General features: G+C 44.4%; 1 protein-coding gene across 1 annotated transcript in view; it reads left to right on the top strand.

The window, feature by feature from the left end:
• MED16 (mediator complex subunit 16) overlaps positions 1–12211 on the top strand; it is a 77906-nt gene that overhangs the window by 11773 nt on the left and 53922 nt on the right. The window contains exons 2-3 of the mRNA XM_078670467.1: positions 3940–4125; positions 8309–8416. Coding sequence (XP_078526593.1) covers positions 3990–4125; positions 8309–8416 — 244 coding nt within the window. The 5' untranslated portion in view covers positions 3940–3989. The remainder of the gene's footprint in view (positions 1–3939; positions 4126–8308; positions 8417–12211) is intronic.

Raw genomic sequence — 12211 nt, forward strand, 5'->3', positions numbered from 1 at the left:
ATAGCTGGACATTTTTCTTCATGTGGAAATGAGAATCCACATCGAAAACACAATTTCTTTTTCTTCTGAGACATTGTCTAATGGGCCCCCACTTAGTATTTCTGCTTCCTTTCCATGATCAGCGCTGATTTATTTGGGGCTATTCCAGATTCCATATCAGCAGCCTGTCAGTCTGCACGTTCCTCAGCTCTCACAGCCATGAGTACCTTTTCTAGAATGAATGTTTCTCTCAGCATGCATCACCTGAACGAATCGGAGAGGTAACCATCGATGACTCTGAGACACATTACTTCTTCGTCATTGAATTCACTGAACTTGCAGTGTTTGATGAGGGCATTAACAGCCTGATTCATCAACGGGCCGTTTTGCGTGGCCCTAATAGCGAATCATAGCGACTCGCTATTGAGGACACGCAAAACGGTATTCATGTAGGAATTGCTAATTAAATAGCGATTCCTACATGTTCTCTATTTGCGAGTATCAATTTGCTACTCGCAAAAAAAGGAAATAACTCCCCATTCATTCCTATGGGCCAAAAGGCCCATAGGAATGAGTGGGGAGTATCCCTTATTTGCGAGTAGCAATTTGCTACTCGCAAATCAGATAGCGATTTTAAGGGTGCCAGGGGTGTCCAAAGGACACCCTGTAGCACCCCTAAAATGCACATTTGAACAGGTGTTGCGCACACACATGTCCAAAGGACATGTGTGTGTGTAACATGCAAAAGCAAAAAATGCACTAAAGTGCTTTTTACACTATTTACGCAATTTACCACCAAGTCATACCTGGTGGTAAATTGAGACCAAATATTGCGATTTCGCTATTTCTATTTGGTTGATGAATTGCATTTAAGGAATCTCTATTAGAGATTCCTCAAATCCAATTCCTCGCAAATATGCGAATTCGCTAATAGTGATTTTTTGCATTTGGGATGATGAATACCAAATGCAAAAATCGCACTCGCAAAGGGCCAGATTCTCAGAATCTGGCCCTTTGCGAGCGCAAATCAGCTTGATGAATCAGGCTGTAAGTCTTTCGACAAATTCATTCATCGTTTCACCAGCTTGCTATTTCGCCTGGTTGAAAATGTATCATTGATAGTCTACATTTGCCAGTGGATTGGAATTGGCTTCCAGTGTTTCTTTGATTTGACGGTATGATACTTCAGCAGTTTGTGATATTTTATGTATCACTACTTTTGCTCCATCACCTGCAAGGTTCTTCAAGCCTTTGATGATCTTCTTGTTATCTACTTCTTCTAAAGAATGTGTGAAGTCATTGAACGTTTCGATCTGGGTGCAATATTCTACCTTTTAGTGGTGTCGTAGGGTGGTGGAGGTTTCAGGAACGTAGCTGTGCCATATTCAGCTCTCCTCTCTTCTGCCATTGGAGAGCTTCAATTTTTGAAGACCTTCTCAGTTGTGCTGAATGCTACTAGCGGTCACTTTGGTCTTTCTGCAGGGACCAATGGCTTCGTAGACACAACCCCGTGTTTGCTCTGGAGTCGCCTTACCAGATTTGAGGTTGTAAGGCGCTTTTTCTGCTTTACACCGGTGAGTAGACTTTTGTTGCTTATACTCGATTGTTGCTGCCCTTAGCGTTTCTTTTTTTGTATGGATGATGGCTCTGTATTACACTGTGGGGCAGTATCTCCTCTTTCTGCCTGAACAGTGGTCCTCTGGTGCTCTTTCTGGCGGCGCTTCTCTGTAGGGCCTTCAACTTCTTCTAGGGCCTCGTAAGAGCTAGAGCAGACCCTCAGGGAGGTCAGTCTTATTTCTTCTGGGCACGTATCCCCTACTCGTTGCCAATTGCCGCATCCACTCCAGTTCTGGAGCACCTGAAGGACTTCACCACACAAAGAGCTCTGTAACACATGTCTTTATTCTTCAGCATGTAACTGTTGATTGAAAGCATTGCGTCACAAACTTTATTGACCACAACCAGAAACACCCCACTGATTACATAATTTTTAAAGAGTCTGCTGAGGAACACATGGGTCCTACTGCACATGATCACACAACACTACAGATGCAAAAATCCCCCTACCACAGTTTCATCCAATTGGAAGATGAATATTTAAAAAGAAGGAGATTGCCTTGTTACTCGTACAGCATAGATGGAAAACTACCAACTCCTGCTTGAAACAAAAATCTAGTTTCTGCTCTGGTTCTATAAGAGAAAAGCAAGATCATTTTCAGATTTTTAAACCACAGAGGTGGGGTGGTTACCACAAAGGTGAGAATATTGTTGGCCTTCACTGTATGTGCATGTTTCATATATACACAACAATATAGATTATTAATGCACTAGATTCTCACTCATGCAGAGGTTCCATCCAACCTGCTATTTTTTTTAACCAGTGTAGAGTAAAGCCAGCAGGTGTCAGGTGTGTTGTGCTGCTCTGGGCAATCTGTTGTCAAAGTCTGATCTTGAAAGATTGAGTGGATGATGTTCGGGGAGGGGTGAGGTAAGAAAAGTCTGAAGTATATCCTCCCGATGTAAAATATTTGAAACAAATATACTTCGTTCAAGCAGCCCCTCAAAGTCGGGCACATTAACCAACTTGGTGGACTGAAATATATGCTATTGGACCGTGTCTTATTCTCCTGGGTGTACATGTGTAAAGACCCTCGTCCACCTCACTGGCATGCTTCATCATCGGGTCGCTCCTAATACGGAGCCGCCAATTGTTGCCTGGGTGCCCTCTGTCCCTTGAAACTCTTGTTGGAGCTATTTTTGTTAAATGTCTGGAGTAAGCAAGGGGGTCTGCAGGCGGCATTATAAATAAAAAATACCATAACAGAAACCCAGAGTACCCTCAACTGGAGAAAACAGAGTTTGTGCCTTGGTGACATGCTTTACCGTTGTGTCCATCCCGTTCCGGTGCTCGGTGGGGCGTGCTGCCACCTACGGAATAGGTGGGAACACTTTCAAGACTATACAATGATAAAGGAGATGGTGAATCAAAATACCATAACAGAAACCCAACAGTACAGAGGAAAGTAACCCTGAACTGGAGAAAACAAAGTTTTATACAATGATAAAGGAGATGGTGTAAAAAATAGGAGTGGGGGTTGGTTTGTATGTCTTAAAAATACCTGCTCAGTAGGTTTAACCTATTTATTTAGACCTCTAGCTGGTATGATTGAAAACAGGGGAGGGGGGGCGGGTAAGGAAATAAGTTGCCATGTACCCGGTTTCCTAAAGGGTGAACATGTTTCAAGCCTTACCCCTATTGACTTTTCAGAAGGACCATAGGGAAACTAGGCAGGTATTTTTAAGTCACACAGATCCACCCCCAGCATCACACACTCCTTTTTTTTTTCTTGCACCGTCTCCTTTATCACTTTATCCTTCTTTACTTTTCTCGGTACTGCTGGGTTTCTGTTATGGTATTTTGATTTTCTTTTTAGGACAAACCCAGTATGTGCTCTCTCTCCCCTTTATTTTGATATATAGCATTATAAATAAAACAACCGACGAATGGACATTGAAGAACCATTTATTCTAGTTGGCCGCGATAAGATTAAAACTAAGGAAGAGGGGAGAGAGGAAAGGAGTGGATGTGATCCTAAGTAAAGTCTTGTGGGATGAGGGATACTGTGCATCCATGGAGAGATAATGCTGCGTGCGCTCACATCGAAGCTCGGGATCGCAGAGTGGATGTTGGAATGTGAAGGAAGCTAGTGTAGGCCAAGCCCTTGTTGTGCCAAAGGAAGACTCTTCACTCCCTTGCTTTAGTGTAGGCTGAGCACCTATTGTGCCAAATGAAGCCTTTTCTCTCCCTTGCTTCTCAACAGTCTTTTATTGGTAGCTGCAGCCTTCGTTGCGGCACATGGTTATCCGCTCGCCCAGAGAGCCGCAACTGACAGAAGATTGGGAGAAGATGGATGTCTACGAGTGGGAGCCATTGGTACTCACCTTCTCTTTCTGTTTCAGGGGCTTGGTGCTGTGACCAGTCGGGCACGCAGGCGGACACTGGGTGCACCATGGATTTGGCCTACGTCTGCGATTGGGACCGCCGGCCCAAGAGTAACCACTGCCCCTCAATCCCTCTGGTGTGCGCATGGTCTTGCCGCAATCTTATCGCCTTCACGACGGACCTGAAGAATGAAGAAGAGAAAGGTGACGTGCTGGGCGGTTGCCTCTTTCTCATCTCTGTCTGCTCTTATTTGTGTGTGTGTGTGTGTTTTCTGCTTGCTTAACTCTAATCTGGACGTTTTAAAAATGACACCCATAAAAATAGTGTAAATCCCCGATACAGGAAAATATGTTATTGACTTTTAATTCTACTTAAGTACTGAGCACACTTTTGTAAGTTTGAAGTGAGCAGTCATTATAGCAACGACAACTCTTCATCCCATGTGCTCTTGCCGCAGCGCCTTATCAGGGAATGTCCTCTGTGTCCCTCCCATGTCTCTTCACTCCTTTAGCTGCTCTTTATTTATTTCACCTTTAGCTGCTCTTTATTTATTTCACCTTTAGCTGCTCTTTTTCTGTTTCAAGTTTTTTTTTCTGGGTCAGTAAATATTAATCTAACTGTTCCCCTTGTTCGCCTCTCTGTATGTGTGTTTATCTCTTTAAATCTTTATCTGTATCGCCATTCTCTTCTCTGTCTGTCCCTCCTCGTCAGTCTGTCTATCCAGATCTCTCCAACTTAAATGGTGCACCATTGCATTGAGATATTGTGATATTTTCAGCTTTCTGTTCAAAGGAAGCCCTTAAGGTGGGCTGTTAAAAATGCATTATATTGTATTGTGCTCAAATTGTCAAAATGTGTTCCAGGGCCGATTTAAGATGTAAACATACTTTGCATACATTATCACAATGCTTTGGTACTGACAACAGATATTGAATTAAAAGTATTGAAGGGAACAAATCTGCATGTGAGAGGAGACATCATTGGTGCGTGGGGTGGAATAGAGAGAGCAGTGTGGAAGACACAAGGTTAGTACAATACATTAAAATGATTTGGAAAAGTATGGATTGTGGACAATGGGGCAAACTCAATAGAACAGGAAAAGAAGACGCCCATTGTGAGTAGATGTGTTCAACTTTCTGTATGGGGACCTGCAGATGACAGCAAGGGAGTGTGCCCTTCACTGCACATTTTTAAAACATAGACTGCAAGCCTCCTTGTTGACCTGACACTTGTGTAAAATATATGGGTGCATCAAGTATTCTAAGAGCTGTCTACATTGTACAACTTCTCTTTGAGTGTGTGTCGGGGGAGTGGGGTCGGAGGGTGCAAGGATTTTTTATTTATTTTTTTTAAACTTTATTGTCAATAAGGCATATAAGACATTTACAGTCACAGCAACGATTTTCAGTTTCACAGTAGTGCCTAAAGCAATTCAGGATCTGATAAATTCTCGGCATATTCCAACGTTTGTGATAATTATATTAGTACATACGAGAGGGAAAGAAACACTCTTGAGCTGCATACATTCGTATTCGACAACACCTCCCTCCCCGGTCTAGTGCGCAATTCGCCCACTGTGAATACAGCCATAAATGCTCAGCAAGTTTCAACAAATAGAACTAAAATCACAACTATGAAAACCTAACAGGTGTCATCATCCCAGTAGAACGTTGTAGCCATCCATATACAAGTCCCCACCTACTGCACACAGTCCGTATATGCGTTTAAATGTGTCCTCCAGGTCCCGCTCCATCCCACCACAATTTAGAGTCGCATTTATTAGGCCCTTTCCCCTATTCATCTTCCCCATCTGACTCCACATCATCGACCTCCGGTAAAGGCGCACACGGCTCCCCCCTGTATTTGTTCCAAGGCAACCATACTTTATTCCATTTACGGGGACAAGCCCTCAACACATACACCGCCCTCTCTTTCACCAATAGAATGTCCATATTTCTAATCCAGCCATGTACCGTAGGTACGTCTGGGGCTCCCCACTTCTGTGCAATGTCTCTTTTGGCTACTGTCACAGCCAACGTGACCCACAGCTGTCCATACCTGTTCAGGTCAGTAGGGTCCCAAATGTTTAATAGGCATTTACGGGGTTCAGGGAGAAGTGACACCCCCAGGACTTGGGATATCGTGCGCATGATTTGTCTCCAGACTTCCCGGATCAATGGGCAGTCCCAGAGTGTGTGGAGCAATGTACCCTCCTCCCCACAGCCTCTCAGACAGAAGGGGTGCGGCGCCCTCTGTATCCTGTGTAGAAGTGTCCTGGTGTAATAGGTGCGGTGTAAGATCTTGAGCTGCACTAATCTGAACCTAGCCGATATGCCCACTTCCCTCGGTGACGCTAGCGCCTCATTCCACTCAGTGTCATCCATGTCTCCTACATCCCCAACCCACCTCTCTCTAAGTTTCTGCGTGGGGGTTGCCAGGTTGTTAACCAGTTTCTTGTACGTAAGAGAGGTCGCCTTCTGTTCCATAAATTCCGTCAATAACCTGTCCTCCAAGGGCGATGACTCCGGGAGTGTGGTGTCAGGCGGAATGGCTTGAAGTAGGGCGTGACGAATTTGCACATATCTGAATGTTTCAGTGGGGCCCATACCATACTGCTGCTGTAGCTGCGAGAATGCAATTACTGAGCCCCGATCCCAGAGGTCTCCCACCACCGAGATCCCAATTTGATCCGGGTGCAAGGATTTTAACACAGGATTATGCTATCCAAGCGCCGATCAAGAATGTAAGGTTAGAAGCTTAAATTATGTTTGCCTTATCTTATGCTCTGTCGAGGATTCTAATACAAAGCCTCAGTTTTCACCCTGTTCAGACTGTGTTTGTGTATAATGGGATATCAGAAAAAAAGACACATTCCAATATTTTAAGAGAAAAAGAGCAATATTTAGAGATTCTATTTGGGGAGAGGATGTGACGTAATGGCATGAGCTGCAGACTTTGGAGCTGGTGAGAACCAGGTTTGCGTGTCTGCGTCAGCGTCAGCATCTTGTGATTCTGGGCAAATCCCGTAATCTCCCCGTGCCTCCCATTCAGCGACTTGAGACCCTCACTGGTGATTTGCTGCGCTTTACAAATCCTGAATTTATTATTTGTTTATTTACTGAGGGTTTGGACTGGTATTGAAATAGGATTAATGCAGAATCCACGTTATTCATGTTTATTAGGGACTCCCCGGCTATGCTTCCTGTTGCTGCAGTTTGAACCTTTTATTAAAGTGTGTTTAATATGTTTCCTCGTAGTTCCCATTCGAAGTTGTTTCAGTTTATAACCCCCTCTTTTCCCCACCCTCTTGCATACAAATAATGTTAATGTCAGTAAATTAACTACCAAATAGCACCCAGAGTTAGAGTTGCTCCTTTGTTGCCCCCCCCATACCATATAAATTCTGTTGTCTAACTGACAAGTCTTAAAAACTTTTCTAGTCTTCGTACATTGATGATACTGCTTCATTGAACGGTCTGTGACGCGCTGATAGTTCTTTTCAGTGTAGCGTCTGGTGCGGCGTTTGCACCACTCTGTCCAATGGAGGGCTTCCTAGAGTCCGAGCTGCTGCTGTCACAAACTGCTTCTTATCTGCACATACCGCCCTTGTGAGCTCCAGCACCACCAAGCGCTGGTGAGAGCCCGATGACCAGCTTTGCGTGTCAGAGCCTGAGTGTTTAAGAGAAAAGGGAGGGTTTATGGGCTTTTCAGAAGGTTCTTGTACCACTTTTCTGAGTAAATTCAAGATAGTTCTGATCTTTATGGTCTTTGGTTGTGTATTTGTTTTTAGAATTATTAGAAGGACTTAATGACACTTTAGCCAGCGAAGTATTTTCAGGATTTGTTGCTGACGTACACCGAACCCTGTCCCTTGGGACCTTATAGTCTGATGCGATTGGGAGGAGATGCCGTGCGACACAGAGCTAGTGTGAGCACCCTGGCGCCGCTCAAGCATAAAGGCTGCTTTATCTCCACACCATAACCAGGTTGGGCAGGATTGGATCACTGGCACTTTAGAGAACAATATTTCTGGAAAATGTTGGCGTAAATGTTTGTTAATTCTGTTTTGTTTCTGTTGTGGAAGCTTTTTTCTTTTCTGAAGACAAGAGTTCCTGATGGCCGCAAAGGAGTAGACCGGATTCCATCACAGATTCCTCACAACTTGACAGAAACCTTGATTGGTCCAGTTTCTGCTTAACATATTGATAGTGGTGGAGTGGGTGACTCGATGTTAAAGCCATAGTGGGCAAATTAATAATTAGTATTCGATAAGTGAGGTGTTTTAAATACTAGATGATGCCTGTGAATGCCTGATCTCCTGGAATATCCCCGGTTCGGTAACAGGTGCGCTGAAAGTTGTTTTCCGCTTCTTTTGTTTTTCCTTAGACCTTACCCACATGATCCATATATTGGACACAGAGCACCCGTGGGACGTGTACTCCATCAACTCTGGTCACAATGAGGTCATCTCCTGCTTGGAGTGGGATCAGTCTGGTAAGAATCCTCCTCTGAATATAACCTTTGCGCTTCATGTGCTGTGAGACCAACGTATGCTTTAAAATGGAAGTTAAAAATTAGCTTCTTGCTTCCGGTTACTAGCTGACCGTCGGGTACCATGCGTCATTGGAGAGCAGGGTACTTGTCCATCTGTGGTCCTATGAGATGTGGTTGGGTGAGGAGTATTCTGTCTGTCAAGAACTTGGGGTAGAGTACAAGGGCCGAATATGTGTTCAGATTGTGTCACTCAAAGCATTTGCATCCCAACCTATTCCTTGGAGGTCTTTCAAGGAGGGCCTGTCCGGACAGGGGCAGGAGATACAATCTAGAATCCAAGCAAACCAGTATTCCAATACCACTCTTGCATTTGAATGAAAGTCATGTGATTGTGGTCCTAAAATTGTAAATATGTGATAAAACAGTGGCATTCAAATGTATGAATTCGCGCTTAATATACATAATATTGAATAGTGTCCCAACACCCCTGGTTAAGACTCCCCATTTAGGTTTCTTCTCTACAGCCACAAATGCATATTTTCTTACACGAACCAAGACATAACAAGGGTGTCAGCAATTCTGGAGTGCTCCCCATGGTGCTTCTGATTCTGTTTATCGATTCTGACCCACTGGGCAAAGGGTCTTACTCGGTTCCTGGACAGCTTACTGATCAAGGTGCCAAGCATGTGGCTGCCGTCAACTGGACCTTACCCTGGCCTTCCTGATCAGGTCTCTTCTCTCTCTCACAGCAACACGCGCTACTCTCCTCCCTGGGTCGCTGCCGCTGATGTGTCCAGTTTCTAGGGTTTGGTCCAGGCCCTTTGAGGAGAGGGAACGCAACATGCAGAGGTGGGTCCCTGGTAAACCACCTCATGGAGCCAGTGCGATCTATCCTGAAGCCCCTAAGAGTACAAAAATACTGGTCCACTGGACCTGTATTCCAGATGATATGTTGGGGTCAAGGAAAGGAGCATTTTTTGGGTAATTCAGTATTTTTCATAATTTGTAGGTTCAAAGCGGGCAACCAGGATGGAGGCTTTTTAGTTGCTCGCTTCCTCCTGCTACCTCACTGAAGGGAATGTTAAGAATTGTTCAGGTCTCAGGAAGTCACTACTAAACGACTCGCTTAATAACCCTGGTTATATCAACTCTGATGAAGGAGGTGAGGTACTAGGTTCTTGGGCTGGTGGTACCACTCTTGCTGTTTGGGATGATTTTCAGTCCGTAGAAGAGCTGCAAGGGTACAGTTGTCTGAGTAACCTTTACTCTGTATATTAACGTTAGTCTTAAGAGGACATATCTCAAGAACTTTGTTAATGCACTTCATTGGTAGTAGCCATGTTCTTTGTCACAGGCCCCTTCACGTGATGATAGAGCAGAGGGGGAATGTTGACAGCACTCCTGGATTTTAAATAGAATTTGAATGCCTGTAATGTTTTGCTTCTGCACAGGACAAGCTTCTGACACTGCATTGTTAAGATATTGCATTATATCCTTCTTCAAAGTTAAGTGTCTTCAAAGATACTGGTCTCTATTTTAACCAGTCTGTTCCTCTGTGATTTTTGGTGCCAAATCCTTAGATCCAACTCTGCTTCTTCTGTTTCGGGAATCTGAGATTGATCTCAGCCCTGGGATAGAGAAGCCAACAGTCACACAATCTTTTGGGGCTCAAGGTTTTCAGTCCTAACCACCCCTGACCTCCATTATATGTACCTTCCATGCTCCCTCCTCTACTAAACCCCTCTGTTAAGAGAAGAGACAGCAGCCACCTATCGGGACTCGGGTTCTCCTTGCTGCACTCCCCTCTTCCTCTAATTATATAGCACCTGCTGTGGAGTGCGTCTGCCACAGCCCTTCCTTGGTCTGTTCCTTCATCTTTGAGTCCTGGAATAGCTGTTATTGGTCACTGCCTTGGCCCCGCCACCTTTGTATGTCAGCCCGACCTTTGGTATTGGGAGGCCTCGGAAGACCGCATATCCGGTCATAGATGTGAGCTAGTCTGGTCCCAGAGGTCGCACTGGTGCAAGGAGTGCGAAGCGTGCTCATTTACAATGGCAGAAGCTGGAGGGACCGCTTGGATAAGGAGCAGGAACAGAGGTCCTGGCCAAGAACGCCATTCGCCAAAGGGTGCCCCAGGGCACCCAAGTAAAACTTTCTTCAGCCCAATGACATGATTTAGTGCCCTAGGCCAAGCTGCACAGTCACAGTATAGCTGAGAATGCAGCCAGCTTGGCAAAGAAAAGGTACACTGTTTACAAAACAAATGAATGTAGAAAAGCACCTTTTACTTTCTAATCCTGGAGATTCAAACACCAATGGGTGCAGGGAAAGCACCCGGACGGCAGGAAGAACATCCACAAGAAAAGACCACAATGAAACAGAGCACCAGTCTCTTTTTCTGGCCAACATCCTGTGTTTTAGTGCAGGTATATACTACCCTCGCAAGCTGGCATTTTGCATTCCTCTAGGTGCATGCACTAGATAGAAGATACACATACTCACTTGGGTTGCTGCCTATTGGTGACAAGTTGTCTTGTGCTGTTGTATCTCTGATCCTGTGTGACAACTTGTCACCTCTCAGATGCTTGAGGCAGGAAGGGAGAGATTGGTGTCCAATGGTTAGGCCATAAGGCAGCCAAGAGAGAGCCCTCAAACTCCTCGCTCACTGGATAGGGATAGGTTTTTGTGTTTGAAGTCGAGCTCTCTTCGTCCCCGCAGCATGTTTTGACTATTAACAAACAAGTCATTTGGAAAAGGCTCTCTGAGAATGTATTGTCTGAGCTCAGAGTAATGAAGCAATTTACTGTGCTGTGACTTGTGTGAAGTGGTTCATTCATTCTGAGAACCCTGAAGCGGCATAAATGCCCTGTGTGACAACTGAACGCATTTGTTAGGTGTGTGGATCCAACTGGGCAGGCCACATCCACAACAGCATTGAGGAATTTGTTTGCTGGAGCGCGACTGGCCAACTTTCGATACACAGTACAGATTATATGTCAAAGTGCTGTTAGCAAAACATCATCTGACAGCAATATTCTTTCCTATATATAATTTTAAAAAATATCAAAATTTTGGATTATTAATTCTAATAGGTCGATATATTCCTAAATGGTATTTAGAGCGCAACAGTCCTGTTAAATGATACTGATTTTCTCATAATACTAAGAGAAGGAGGAAGTTTGGATGACACCCCAGTTTCCAGCTACAAAAAAGATACAGGTAACTGAAAGACCAATCACCAATGTAAGCCTTCATTGTAGACACCCATAGCTGTGTCTGGGGAATGAGAGATTAGGACTGCAGATAACGCAGCAGTCACTTTAGGAACACTGGGAAATGGAAAATGGGTAACAGTCAGCGACAGTTCCGCTTTTGAGTACACTTGCAAATTGCATAGTGTTCAATTTTTTTAGTTCATCTCTGCAATGAGGCTGAGAGGAGCACTTTGTCAGTTATCTGCCTGGAGGGCATATTGTATATTTTAATTGCCTTACACCCACGCCAATCTCTTAAAGCAAATTCAATTTAAAACCACTCCCAGGGTCATGGCTTCCTGTTGTATTCTTTCCCTCTCTTTGCTCTCTGTTCTCCTGCTGTCTAGCCTGTTCTATGCTCTCTGTTCTATTGCATTATCTGTCTTTTATAACCTCCTTTATAATATCGTGGTGATCCCTCTACACCTGCTGTTGGTCCTTGTATGGCCTGGGGGCAGATGTTCATCGTCTTCTGTGACTACCCCCACCCTGGCCATCTTTGATGCATTTAATGTTCACATGAACTGCACCAACAATGGCA

The sequence above is a fragment of the Lissotriton helveticus genome, chromosome 12 (genome assembly GCF_964261635.1).
Source record: "Lissotriton helveticus chromosome 12, aLisHel1.1, whole genome shotgun sequence".
Lineage (NCBI taxonomy): Eukaryota > Metazoa > Chordata > Amphibia > Caudata > Salamandridae > Lissotriton > Lissotriton helveticus.